Source organism: Cyprinodon variegatus, unplaced genomic scaffold (assembly GCF_000732505.1).
Source record: "Cyprinodon variegatus isolate N-32 unplaced genomic scaffold, C_variegatus-1.0 Scaffold37, whole genome shotgun sequence".
Taxonomy (NCBI): domain Eukaryota; kingdom Metazoa; phylum Chordata; class Actinopteri; order Cyprinodontiformes; family Cyprinodontidae; genus Cyprinodon; species Cyprinodon variegatus.
The window spans coordinates 1,975,974-1,991,060 of record NW_015150490.1 but is presented as its reverse complement, the minus strand read 5'-3'; the positions used below and the strand labels follow the sequence as shown (position 1 = coordinate 1,991,060).

Below are 15,087 nucleotides of genomic sequence, written 5' to 3'. Positions count from 1 at the left end.
TTACTGAATAATATTCAGCAAAAAAAAAGTGGATATTTGTTTATTAAATGAAAATTGTGAATTTATAATTACCCCCAGCTTTGTATAAATGTTATTTGAGGTGTGACCTGAAGCGAACAATTAACAGAGTTGGCTGAGTGATCATTGTGGCTGAAAAAAATGCAAAACCGTAACCTCTATTTTCCTGTTATAGAAACAAAAAATATATCAGTCAATAAAGAAATGTAACACATGGTGGATGGAGCAATAGATATAATGAATTAGAGGCAGGTGAATCAGGCAGGTGTCTGCTTAGCAGTGAAAGGAGATACCATGTTTTGTAAAGCCCGGGACACACTGTGCAATATTTTTAATCGTTGCTTGCAGCCCCAACTAAAATTGTGCGAACCATCTGCATAGTTCAAAGGTTAACAAGTGGCTATGAATGATCTCAGAATACACACCGACGCTCGGACTGCTCACATCCTCAGTGACAGGTATGAGTCCTGAACAATCCCAACATGCAACGCAATAAATAGAGGTAGTTTGTAATAGATAAAGGTTTACTTCCGGCTGATTCTCAATTCATAAGAATGCAAATATGGACTCCTCTTGTCTCCAAGTCACATATTGGCAAGAACACAGGAAGTAAGTACTGTGAGAGAACGGGAGCACGCAGAACAAATCTGTGTGAATTGGAACAAAAGTGAACCCACGGCTCATCTGGATATGCATTTTACGTCATATTAAAAATAATTTTTTTCAATTTTTTTAGTATGGTAATAATCATTAAACTGTGCAACTATCTGCACTTGTATTGAATATACAATACCTTATTTAAATGTTATCATTTTATGGTATTCCAGCAAGTATTTTGCAAATAAACAGTCATAATCAGTCAGATAAATGGAAATCAGATGAAGATTTTGCCAAATAAGAAACAAAAAAAAACTGCCTGCGGAGGGAGCGGTCGGTACTTCACACACAATCTGGCTGTGGTTAGCCTTGGAGGTCTGCTGGTTACCATGGTCATTTCAACATTGGACATTTTTTTTAAATTACATACTAAATCAGTAAAAGGGCCATAAAGTAAAGCTAAAAATTATACTTTTCTCACTTCAAATTATCTTAAAACGTACTTTTGTAGACCAATAGCAGCAGAACTTTTAAGTTGTACTCTGCCACAGTGCATGCTGGGACAGCTGTCAGTCTGAAGAATGCACAAGTCTGCTCTAATGCCTGCTTGGTGAAGAGGGAGGGGCGAGAACAACATCCGGGGACTTTGTCGCTTCAACATGTAATTCACTCATGAGGCACGACAAAATATTTAACCAGTTTGATTTTCTTGCGACCCACGATTTCTGATCAGGAGCTCCTGACCCCTTTGTAAACTACACTGAGCACAATTTGGCTGAGTCAGCCCTATCCTTAAACTTGTTGCATGACAGGAAAATCGTCTCAAAAATCGCACAGTGTATGCAGGGCTTGAGAAAAGAGCTTAAAGCGGGCAGTTATAGAAAAGAAAGGGGGAGGACCAAGATATGACCCCAGAGCATCCTACAAGAAGAGGGGCTGGGTTGGAAAGAAATGATAAAGCATTAACTGCACTCTTATTACAAACCCAGTGTGTTGGTTTCAAGACTAGAGTACTGTGATCCACAGTATAAAACACTGCAAACAAAGCTGGGGGCTGCAGGAGTTGTTTGTTAAAAAGGATGTCAATAAAAATGCACATTATTAGAACCAGACTGGAAACAGAATGACATTAGTCTTCAAAAGAGCCTTCAAAATAATAATAGAAATTCACTCCTTTATCTTTGGAATGACTTTGAGATTAATGTAGTTAAAATGATTTTTTGTGTTATTGCCTCAAAACAAAAACATTCTGCAGTTAGGTTAAGTTGACCTTTCAATATTATCACATATGACGGATTTATTATGCTGGATATTTGATAAACATGTGTCATGATTAAAAGCAACACCTTCTGATGATTGGTTATGATCATTCCTGGGATCTTTGAGTTTAGAAAGTATCCTTTAAGGGAGTCTTTAGAAATGACTGCACAGCTAATACTGCTGATATAAATTGATATTGTGAATAAAAAGAGTGCCAAAGATAAAAAAAAAAAAAAATCAACACAAAGAACAGTTTGATGTGTTTCATACCGGACACCATTTTGGCTCAACAGGAAGACCAGTTGTCTAGCAATCCAAAAGGTTTGGGTGCAAGTCCAGCCTTCTCCTGCTACATGTTGACGTTTCCCTATTGATCACTGAATAAATGTGTGCAAATTTCTGATTGTGAATGGATACATGTGGCTCTAGTGTAAAGTGCTCTGAGTGGTTGATATGACTAAAAGTGCAACAAAAATACTTTCCATTTACGCAGCAATAAAACCATACATTCCAGTCACTAAAGTCTTACAAACTATGCCTTCTCACATTCTGCAGTCTATATCATAAAAGCAACATGCAGCCCATAAAGGAACAAACCACTGAGTTATAGCTGAGGTGGCACAGTTCTTTGGCTCTTGGCTACATGATCAATGTCCTTTAAGAGGTGTAGTTTAGCAGCAAAGTGAGTATCAGATAACCTGCGGCTAATGCAAGATATTTATTAAAGAGCTCTTGTCTTCCCCAATTCAAAGAGTTTGTATTGAATAGCTCACTGGCTGCCAGGTTCTTAGCATAGCTGCTAAACGTTAGTGCAGAGTGTTTGGCTCCTGTGCGCTCATAAAATATAAATGACATGCACAGTTAGCCTAGCGTAATACTATGGCTCTGCACCGCCTGACAAGCTGCCAAAGGTGGAGTTTAGTGACTCAAGGCTAAAACGACCATAAAGAAGAGTTAATGGGCTGTACAAGTGCTGTGTGATAAATCTCCAGGGAAGCACAGTTTGCCATGGGTGTGTTTCATCAGAAAGAAATAGGATCATGTTTGTGTTTGAGTTACACCTCTAACAGTGAAAAGTAAATAATATAATGGGACTCGGCATCTGTTCATTCCTTCAAATAAGCATAAATTATTTTTCAAATGACACGAGTAAATAAAAATATTTTATGGTCATAAAGTATTTAAATGCTGCAATTATAAATGTGCTAGTCTTAAACGTGGAAAATCGTCATTGATAAACTGAAGTTATCTCCTCAAGTGTCTATTCTGCATGTATAGTAAAATTTCTGCCAGTGGCTACTAGTCCAACTGTGTGAATATTCCCACTTACCTCTGGACCACTAGGAGGTGGTGTTCCAGGAGCTGGGGGGACTGTAGGATGGAGTGGTTTTAAATCCATTTTCTTTTCCTCCGTTTTCTCTTCTTCTGGTAGAGGAGGGGGAGGTGGTGGAGGAGCGAGGTTTGGACACTGACCAATTTCGGCATTTTCAAAGGAAACAGGCTGAGAGAAATCTGAGAGACTGAAACATAGACATGCAATTAAAAGGATGACTACATAGTAAGATGAACCGAGAGAAGCAACATAACAGGATAAGACACTCAGACTTTAGATTATTTTCTTAACACAAGAAGCATTTTACAGTTCAACAATACATTGTTTCTTGGATTTATAGTAATTCTTGGTGGGCATTTTTAAATTCATTTAATATATATTAAAAATTGTTCTCATTATTTGTTTTTTTTTATTTCAATACGCCATACATTTATATAAAAATGATAATTTAGAAACAATTGTCAACATTCCTTTATCCTATCTATTTGTATAATTAGTCTAATTGTCAGATTGATGTTTTAAGTATGAAATTAGAAGAATCCCACTTGTTTACTTGTTGTTAGGAGTGTACAGTAGCATGTTAGGGTACAACTCTCTTTTATCATTTTTAATGTTATTGGCATCCTTTTCAACCTATTGGTGTTTCAAAGCTTGAATGATTCATCAAAGGCATTTATGTAGTCACCAAAGGTAGTTAATATTTTCAGGAACTTTAATCTGAACATCACAGTTTGCTCCACATTATGTGTGATAGAATTTTAGTTTCTGTTTTTAATTCTTTTGTTTTAAACTATAATGGGCTATTAACCACAGAGGCAGAACTTTTGGCTCTGGATGCAGGGTCCACGTAGCCTCGTGAGACCATCCTGATCTCGTGAGCTTTCAAAATTTCACTCGCTAATCAGTCTGGAGACTCTCCGTTGAAGAAAATTTGGAGCCGTTCACCAATCGAACGTCCAATCAGCGTTGGCTTTGAGTCGGGTTGAGGTGTGACGCAACGAGAAGCGCAACATTTCAGTCTAAAGAACATGGCGGCTTCAGCCGATGAAATTAGCGTTAGCGTGGCTATCGAGCAAGTTTTATCGAACCGAAAGAAGAGCAAAACACTGCTCTGGAGGCTTTTCTCAGAGTAAAAGATGTTTTTGCTCTTCTCCCGACTGGTTTCGGCAAGAGTTTGATTTATCAATTGGATCCTCTTCTTCGTCGCTCTGTTACGTCATATGCTTTGTTGGTCTGATTGGTTTATTTTACCCGTCTATCACCAACATAGGCCAATCAGCTAACCAGTATTTTCGCCCCTTCCCAAAATTACTTCTACGGAAGGTTTCCAGATGGATATGCGGAGCAAATCCATCTGGCGGAGTCAGGTTAGGGTCCACGCTATTCTTATGCCAATGCATCCTCCTCATCACTCCAACAACTTGCTGGAAGCACTTTGACAACAGCTAATTAAACCAGGTGTTCATGAGCAGCTAAGATAAACAATGCATGATCTTCACACTGATAAATACAGTAGTGTGATCAGAACCCTTGCATATACACTGAAGCCCCAAACTACTTATGCTTCTGGCAGATTTTACTTCTTTAATATTCTATTTAGTGAAGAACTCTTGACTGGACATGAGACCCTTTTCTCGTAACATTATTTGTAAAAGAGGTAAAAAGTCATAAATGTTTATAAATGTATGTAAAATATTACAATTTAAAAACTACAATATTCTAAATAAGCACTTCTGAGAATCTTAATTGGTAATACAGAGATTCAACTCTTTGTATAAATTCTTTCAGCATGGTATTTTGGTAATTTGTCTTTGCTTATGATTTTAAGTCATGGCTCAGGAGTGGCTCCCTATCCCTGGGTTGAAAATGTTTCTAGGCCTTCCAACATAAAATATGGGGAGCTTATAACCAAAGTGTTTGTTGGTAACATTTATAGATCAAACCAAAAATATCTGTAATAATTTTGGCTTGATTACAAAGATCAATATATACTGAAACCCCTGCTGAAGTAAGGCTCCTTTTTATAGGGAAAGACTCACACCTCCAAATTACTACGTGGCTCTCGGCCATATTTAGAGATAAGAAGGGAGCAGTAATGGAAAAAATCTGAATAACTATTCTGGATTTGCAGTTATTCAAAGGATGATATTTAAAAACCAACTTCAATGCTCCGAGCTTCAGTGTGATAAGCTTTAGAGTGATCAGCAAAAAACACACAGATAATGAGTTTTATATTCATGATTTTTACTGCACTCACGGGGGGTGGGGGGTGGGCACTGATTAGATTTATCGTGCCTGTGCACTGAAACCTGTTAAAAAATAAGTCTTCCTTGGATGCACACAAGCTTCCTTCCAAACCATATGGCTGAGGTAACTGTTTAAAGTGTTACAGAGCATCCCTGTGCAGAACCGATACCTGCAGTAAAGATCTGTGTATATTCTGGAGAGAAGCATGGAGAAAAAGACAAGTAAAAAAAAACAAAAAAAAAAAACAATTAAATGAGCCCTTACAGATTTACCTGATAAAATATTTTACCAACATGTGTTTTTTTTTTCCTGACTGGAAGCAAAATAAATGTTTTTGTGTGGCCCAGCCAGATTCCAAAATTCAATCAGTGTAAAGAAGTAAAGATCTGGGTTCTGGCAAATAGATCTTCTATAATCAATAAATTCAAGTTCTTCACCAAGGAGAACCAACTTAAATAGAAAAGGAAACTATCTTTACCAAATTCATAAGAAGGGTTTGACTGCTGGAATGCCAATCAACATTTATACACCGTTTTTTGAGAACCATGTAATGATTTTTGCTTTTCTTTTGAGAAAAGCCAGTCGTATTTCCTATCAGAGACGATGTTTTTGGATGAAATACAATTATTTTGGCTTAACTGAACCTAATTTACAAACACAAAAACTATCGAAAGCTTAAACTACTTTAAACAATCATGTTTACATATTTTAGGGGGTCGAGGATATTGCTACTGTGATACTTTTTGTATGACACTTTTAGACAAAACAAATAAAATACACAGCTGGGTGTAATTTAAGTAATAATAACGTTTTGGATAGCAGAATATTTTTAACCTGCTCAGGAATAAAAGACAACAGCTTGCATCAACAGCAGCAGCAATACAGTTTGTGATCTCCTCCAATCATTCATTATCCTATGATTTAGTAATTATTGTTATTTTTTTAACGTCTTGAATAAGTGTTTTAGGCAGATATCACATAGATGATTGCCTGTGGGAACCCAAGGAAGGCATGCTAAGAAAAATAAAACAATAATAAAAGGACAGCCTCCTCATTGAGTGACAGACTTTATGAAATCCAGATTTAGTTCGGTATTAAAGCACAAAGACCAAAATAAGCCCCCCTGACCAGCCACACTCCACCCCTAGCGAAGAAGGCCTAGCCAGGTCTTTCCCAACCTTAAAAACACAATCTTTTCAAGATGGTTAAATATAATACTCTCAGCATTATTGTCTGCCATGGTTGATGTTTTTCTTCCCGCTTCTGCAACTTCTGCAACCTGTGGCTCCGGAGACACATATGGCTCTTTGGACCCTCTCCAGCGGCTCTTAGTAGTGGCTAAAATGTATATAAAGAGCTAAATAATTTACTATAATATATACCGGTATCAATAGCTTTAGCGTTTTTTATAAGATGGAAAAGAATGAGATTAAAAGAACCAGAAATATGTTTTAAGAGACATTTTACTATGAATTAGCTTGAAAATTATACATTTTAACATTAAGAATGTATGAATTGATTAATTGAGATGGCAACAACTAATTTCTTATTCAAGATTTAAACAAAAAAGGGTTTTCTAGAAAAAAGTCATGGTATATTTTGCGGCTCTACACAACTTTTATTTGGTCGTACTCTGGGCCAAACGGACCTTTGGATATGAAAGGTTGCAGACCCCTGGCGTAAAAAGATGCATAATAGGGACCTTTGTTGAGTATTATTGATATATTGTTTAGGTCGGATGAATGTGACTTGGCTTTTCACTAGGGGTGTGGAAAGAAATCCATTTGGTGATATATTGTGATATTCTGCTGCCCAATCTAATATCCATCATTTCCTAATATCAATTTAAAAAACTTTTTTACCTAAATCAATGAGGGGAAAATGGACTACCTCTGCACCACCACTCTGATAGATGGCGCTATGGAGCCTTTTTACTGTACAGCACATCACCATCTCTGTAGCTGAAGCATTAACAGTGGAAGACGTGAACTGACTCAAACCCCAAACAACATGTATTCTGATGAACATATACAGCACTTACTTTTTATTTTGATAGCTGGGTAAAATATCGCAATATATAGTGATATTGCAATATTGTGATAATATCGTATCGTGACCCAAGTATCCTGAAATTTATTGTATAGCAACACCCATGCCAATACTCACCCCTACTGTTCACACACACGCCACATTTAAAAAGATCAGATATGTATCGGATTCAGGACCACATAGCCAAGTGACCTAGGTTACGCTGGAAAAAATCATATCTGTGTTGTTTATATTGTCATGAGAAGATCAGATACAGTTCTTATATGGGCAAAAAAATGGGATTTGGTTCACTTCAGGCTGCTGCGTGAACGTAGCCTAAGAGGTTGAGAGAGAGAGAAATGCCTACCAAAGCATCTGCATCCCCAAACCAACTCAACAAACCTACAGGATCTTAAGCCACACATTTGAGTCTCCCATCAGCAAGACAGATACACATGGAACAACTAAAGACTCCAAGGCATTCCTTCCAACCAACAATTTCCACAAAATTGCCAGTTGATTTTGTAGTGAGTTTAAGCAAAGGCATTTGCATAACTTAGGAGTTCAGTCTGTTCAAATAAACTGACTTTGTTAAGCCTCCTTAAGGTGAGGTTCCTTTGTTTGGTTGCAAACTTGGCAAAAGTACCCAGACCATTCAAAGAAATTGATTCTAGGTAGAATTCTTTATGACCTCTAGAGTGATGTGTTTTCAATGCAAAAGTAATCTGACTCTGATTAAAACATAGCTATCAAGAGCTGTTTTTTTCTAAACCATCAAGTCCTATGGAACTTGCAGGACATCTTCCACTTTTTAAAAATTTTGACAACATTACAAAAACAAAAAATAAAACTACGTACATTGAATTAACCATAAGGTTCCATATGCATCCTTTGAATGGGATGTTGACTCTGTTAGATGTCCGCTCCACCTCTGGTGGAATACCACCAAGGAAAATGTGCCGCAGCCTCATTGGCTGGTCGTTTGGAAGCCCTGCTTCTCTCTTGGGTTCCTCATCCACCTGGACTGCAAAGGACCTGTAAGAGTCCAGACAAACTCAAATATAAATTGGAGCATTAATTAAGATTAAAACTGAAAAATATTGTCAGGAAAATGATGCATTTACCTTCCAGCCAGCCTTTCTATGCGCAGGGAATGCTCCCTGCCGTCATTCAGGTTTCCTTGGTCAGGCCGCCTGACGACACGACGCTGAGTATGACTGCCAGTATTTATGAGGACCTCCAGAGAGCCTTTGTTAAGCATAACTAAAAGGTAGGGCTGTAGGAGAGGAAGATAAAACATATTGGAGTGAAACATGCAGACAACTATCAGTTTACATCATGTGATTAAACAAATATCACAAGAAAATTAACAATTCTAGATTATACAAGTGATTAAAATCTTTGTTTTGATTCAACAATAGTTACATTAAAGAATGTCCTGGTTAGAGAATTATATCAATAATATTTCATATAATGAAACAGAAAAAAAAAAAACATTTCTAATGGGTTTAATAGACAATAAATGGTCCGAGTTAGACATTTATTTTTCCACTAAAGTTTCAACTGATCCCTGTTGACAGTGAAGCAAAAATAATTACAAACCTTTAAACTCAGAGCACAAAAGAGAAAGAATAAGATTCACAGCAGACAAAAATAATTGAGTTCTGATGTTTTGACTGTTTCAGTGTTCAAAAGCTGATAACCTCTCACTATTTTTTTCTAAAGCCTAATAGCATAACACAAAAAAATCAAATTTAATTATTAAAAACTAAGCAAAGCCTACATTTGAAAGCAGTTGTAATCATTTTTTTCTTTCAAAGGGTCAGCTCAAGTAATCTAATTTAACCTTCACTAGATCTCTCAGGGACATTTCTATTTACATACAGAAAAGGCACGGCCTCAAACTTTAATTGTAGAGTATAAAAGAGGAATAAAGGAATGGAAATGATGGAAAAAAAGAGCAAACGGCTTAAAAAGTAAACAGGAAAAAAGGGTGACTGACTGGGGAGAAAAAGAAAACAACATGCAAGCAAGGAGGAAAGGATAAAAAGAGAGGAGAGGAGCCAACAGGAGGAGATAATGGGGGGAGAGATGAGAGGGCAGAGAGCAAAACAGTGAACTAGATAGAGATTGGGTGAGAGAAAAGGAGCGAGACAGCCACAGAGGTGCTAGAGAGCAGCGGTGCAGGGTCAGGCTAATTTGAATTTTAATTCACTGTGTGCCAGAGGGCGAAGTGGGAGACAATTTACCACCTGAAAATGGAATTTCAATTTGAGGTTGGGGACAAATTGAACTGAGATGTAGCTACATCATGGCTCTTGCTTCACCATCTCACACTCATACACTCATACAATGGGATGAACGAGCACAAACATGAACAGACATGTCAAGCGTATCTGAGGACGGTGGAGGTGTGAAAGAAGAAGTGAAAAATATATTTCAAATTAAAGTATACAACAAGTTTAAAGACCGAAAAAAGAGGCAATAGGAACAAAAACCTTTCTGCAATAAAAATATGGAACAACTATAAATCTTGCAGAATTATTCACGCACACCATTTACTGTAGACATTATCTTTTACCAGGGTTCAATGAAGAATTTAAAAAATAAGGTGTTTCATTGTTATATTAGATGAGAAATTAACAAAAACTCCCATTTTTGAAATTTCAGGAAAAAGTATAATTTTTTTTTTCAATAAAAAAAAATGAAGTGGGTAATTATCTATCAACCTTTACAGTGATAGCCTGAACTAAAATCCAATGCAACCACTTGCCTTCCAAAGTCAACCCCCTGATTCATTTAAGTCACAGTATAAATCTATCTGCTCTGTAAAAGATTTCAAAAGTTTGCAAGTGAAACAATCATAAGATCATTATTGAACAATCTAGATTAAAAAGACAACAGATAAATCTGGGATAGCAGGACACAGAGCACTTTGAAACAAAATATAAAAATGGATTTCATTAAGGGGTGCCTCAGTAAAGGGGACAGAATACTTCTAAACTGTAGATTCTTGGGGTATGAATAAAAAAAAAATGCACAAAATTATTTACATTCTTAATTTAAATTACCCAACCCTCACAAAGACAAATCAATTGTAAAGCCACAGATCGGAAGATTTAAAGGCACAACGCAGAGTTTGTGACCTAAAGAGTCGACACATATGAGTTATTTTAAATGATTCCTGAGGCCAGTATACAGGGTTTGACACTATCAATGCTATGAGCGGGGCTCCCCTCAGGAAATACCAACTATGTAAGCTAGGAGACAACGCACCGTCATTGGCCCGGTCATGTGACCTGAAGGAACGTCTCGCTTTATGGCGCAGGCTCTTATATTGTCATGGAGCTAAGGCTTTTGCTCTACCATCTTTTCTCCTGTTAGACTACTGGTCATTGCTGAGGCAAGGAAACACTTTTAACCTTCTAAGGAGGCTAAAAAGAGAAAAACAAGAGTCGATCTTTGAAAGGAGTTTTTTGGTGCATCCTGAAAGAAGAAGCCGGATGTAAAGCCAATTCTATTTTCTTAACTTTATTATTAACCTGGTAAGTTAACACTTTGCTCCTGGTATACAGTCATATATCTTTATTATTTTCAATGTTTGATAGAAGAACAATACGGGCAGAGACAGCTATCAATCAAAATTTGCGTTGACTTTTGTGACAGTGCTGTAGTGCTTGTGGCCACTAGGGGAGCTGGACGTGAAAGTTACAGGTCTAATGCCCCTAGAGGCCAAAAGCGTAAGTCCTTCCATTCAGTGTCTAAATATTAAATGTTTTACATTTCAGTGTTATTCACATCAAAGACTCATGTCATTAATTCTTATTTCAAATAAGTAACATTTTATTTTAATGTCTGACATTACATATGCAAGGTTAAAGTAAATTTAGAAAAAGCAAGCTTTTATACCCATTATTGTTTAGAAATATCTGAACAGCCTAGTGTAAGCATTATTGGAAAAGTTTAAAACAAAAAATTCACTACAATGTGTATTTTTTGGAAGACCAACATTTACAACAATGAACAACTCATAACTCTTGCAAATTCTGGCAAGGAGATAAAAATCTGAAGTCTCCAGCTGTAAATACAAATACAGTTTACCAATTACTATTTATTCAAGCAGTAAAGAAATTACCCTTTAACCCAGTTTTACTGTAGGTCTATTTTTAACTTATTTAATTCCAATGAATATCCATACTAAACATTTTTGTTTAGGTTTTTTTCTGACTTTGTTTATGAAGCCTTGTTTGCACATTTATGAGAATATTGTGTCGCCTTATTCAAAGCTGTAAGAATCTTCTGCATGCTTCTGTATGTTTTCTAGTTTCGGTTTTCTAAATGCTACACCAGTCTCCCCTCTGGATTTGTCCTTTCTCCCTATCCTCTTCACTCCCTCTGCCCCTCTCCAACCAGCCATTAGTCAAGGCCAAGTTGAGTTGATGGTGTTTTTAACCTCGCTTAACCTTTCTCCACACACATACCTGCACACACACACACATCGTGCCTGCCAGCATACTTTGTAAAAATAGATTTATGTGCCCAAAAACCATTGATGACTGATAAGCTATAGGTAACCCTATCCTCATTCTTCTCATCCTGTGCTCAATCTGTGATTTTCATTGTGTGAAACATTAAATTTAAAGTTTCTAATCTACATAAAAGGAAAACAAATGCATAGATATAAATATAACATAAGAGAACTGTATGTTGACACAGCTATAACGTTGTTCATGGATTAATGAAATGTCACAGGAAGTTACACAGAGGTAGAAACATGAACATGTTAGACTTAGTTTCCTTTTTCATCAAGTGAATAACCTCGACTGTAAAGCTACCAAAAGAATAAAAACTCATTCTTATTCACCAATGGACATCAAATTTGTTTAGAGCAAAGTTTTATTAAAGACTGCTTCATCAAGCTGCTTCATTTAGCTTTGATGGTTTCAGCTGCAAACATCACAGCTACAAAAAAAAAAAAAACTTCTGCAAATTTTAAAATTGATGTTTCTTTAATAATAATAATTTAATAATTTCACTCTGGAGAAATTCACCTCTGCTTTCGACCCATCCCATTGGGGACTGCTCCCCTTTCCCGGGAAGCAGTGGGCTGCCATTGTGCAGCGCCCGGGGAGCAGTGTGGGGTTAAGGACCTTGATCAGGGACCCAGAGTGAAGACTGTAGGGATCGAATAGGGAACTTGCTACCTTCTCAGAACACAAGTGCACTGCTCTAATCACTAGGCCAACACTCCCCCTGACTCATTTATACCTACTTTATACAGTAGGTATAAATGAAGTGCAGAATTTGGACAAAAACAACTCAATCAGCCAACATCAAATACAAATGACATTAATAAGCACCCATGTAAGCATCAATCACTTAGAGGAACAGATACAGTATGAACTTACCTCTCCTGACTGTCTTCGTCTTCTCTTTGAATTTAAGTTTGGACGGCGAGGCTTTATAGAAAAAAGGCAACAAAAAAAAACAAATTTATGAGAACAAAGTTAGATCTTTGAAGTTTTTTTTTTTTTTTCTCCACTGGGTGACTGTTTCAATTCAAAAATCATCCATGTGTGTTTGTGTAAGAATTTAACATAATCATGGGGTTATTTTTTTGAAAATAATTTTTTCCACCTTAATTTCTTTTTATTGAATTACAACTGTAATGCCTTTATGAAAGGAAAGGTCTAAGAAAAAAATTTATATAACATGCATTTTCTTTTATCAACATTAAAAAATATATAGCCAAATTTATACACTAATGTCTTACTAAAAATGTATCAGTTGTGCTTTAGTTTTATCATTTGGAGAATTATGGGTCAAAAGTCTGAAATACTAGCAAAAAAACAAAAACAAAAAAACAGTTTTTAAATTTGCACAGAAAATTACAGCATATTAGGAATAAGATCAAGATGAGAATTTGTTTTTAAAGCTCCTATCCATGACAATACAACCAGAATCACTTGCTTCCATAACACCCAATATCATTGTAGACTCAAAGGATACTTGCAAAATCTTTTCTTGTTTTTTATAGGAACAGTCCTAGATAAATAGATATAATAAAAACAAATAAATAAAGAAATCTATGCTACAAATTTATACCCTAACTTTGAACCAAGCGGCTTATAAGAAGAAGTGGCTTTTATGCTGATTTTTCCTAACCGCCAGAGGGGGAAGTCCAAATTGGAAATAAAAAAATAAGAGGCTAATTTTCATTTAGCACAAGAACATGCTTTAAAATATTTTGCAGAGCTTAAATAAAGAGCAGACGAATCCCGATCTTTCAGTAGAAGATCTTACTGCTGCGAGCCAACAAGCAAACGGGAGCTAGCATTCTTCATCCCTCCTCTAGGGGGCGATATGTAGAGCTCCCCCTACAGGTTTGGTAGGAGACAGCTCAGCAGCTATCAGTGGCTTATAGCCCGGTGCGGCTTATATGTGTAAGTTTCTAGTTTAAAAGAAAAAGAAAAATAGTGGACGCGGCTTATAGTGAGATGAGAGGAAAATATGGTATTAAAGCCTTTTTCCTTATTTGAGTGAAACAAACATCACAATCTGTTCAATGTCTTTTGAAAGTATTGCTTAAGTAAGAAACAAAAAGATAACCTCTTTGCTGATTGGTGAAGTCCCTCCTACTGCCAGCAATATAATCCCAGTGTCTGATAGAGTGCTGAAAGACAAGCTGATCTCCGTATTGATTGCAAAAGAAAGGCCATCCAGCTCCATGTATCCTGGTTTACTAAAACTCACTGTGTAGAGTTTCTAAAAGACAGAAGCAAATCATATTGTATTGATTAACAATTCACAATTAAACATAGGTATTGAAAACTTGGGTATTGGGATACAACTTTTTAAAAACTAAATCGCTCATCTGCTAAAATCTCTTAATTGATTAAAATATGAATAAATCCTCACAATTTGACTGTAAAAGCAGCACTATGCCCACAGTAAAAAAATAATAAACTTAAAACCTTCAGATTCACATTCAAATAAAGAACTGACTTAAACACTCAACCTAGAATCTTTTTAACCTTTTACATATTCTGATCAAGGAAAGGCTTTATATTCATGATGATACAGCTGCATAGAAGTCTTTGTGAAGGTTGCCTTACATGTGTGGGAGAAGCAAACACAAATAGTTAGACAGCTTGAACTAGCCTCTGCTTTCATGTCCTCCCTTAATAAGATCAAAAGGTGAATGGCAGAATCAATGATGTACTTACATGAAAACAGGAGAGCCTGGGTGAAAATGAAGCATTTAGAATGAAGCAGCGCTATAATTTAACTAATTTCAAGGCCTTTTTAAATCGCATTTCTTTAGCGTTATGTTGTTTTTTTAACAAACTTTTTTTATGAGCTCAAGCATTTGTCTAACATATAAATATTGGTTGATGTTAATTAGATTTTAAAGTCAACAATAGGCCACAAACCAATGATTTATCTTACCTCGACATTACATCCTTTAGTAACCCCTGTATAATCAGTGCTGCTTAGAAGATTATATGGAGTTCTGGAGACTTCTATGTCTTTGAGACAACCTGCATACCTTTTCAGAATCACCTCTGACCTAAAAAGAAAAAAGCCATCATAGTAAATCAGAA

The 15,087-nt window shown here is 36.3% G+C and overlaps 1 protein-coding gene across 9 annotated transcripts in view; it reads right to left on the bottom strand.

The window, feature by feature from the left end:
- lama2 (laminin subunit alpha 2) overlaps positions 1 to 15,087 on the bottom strand; it is a 224,090-nt gene that overhangs the window by 12,965 nt on the left and 196,038 nt on the right. For all 9 annotated transcript variants that reach the window (XM_015369189.1, XM_015369209.1, XM_015369194.1 and 6 more), the window contains 6 exons: positions 14,933 to 15,053; positions 14,093 to 14,248; positions 12,892 to 12,942; positions 8,608 to 8,759; positions 8,342 to 8,518; positions 3,206 to 3,395 (listed from right to left, as the gene is read on the bottom strand). In XM_015369189.1, the coding sequence (XP_015224675.1) occupies positions 3,206 to 3,395; positions 8,342 to 8,518; positions 8,608 to 8,759; positions 12,892 to 12,942; positions 14,093 to 14,248; positions 14,933 to 15,053 (847 nt within the window). The remainder of the gene's footprint in view (positions 1 to 3,205; positions 3,396 to 8,341; positions 8,519 to 8,607; positions 8,760 to 12,891; positions 12,943 to 14,092; positions 14,249 to 14,932; positions 15,054 to 15,087) is intronic.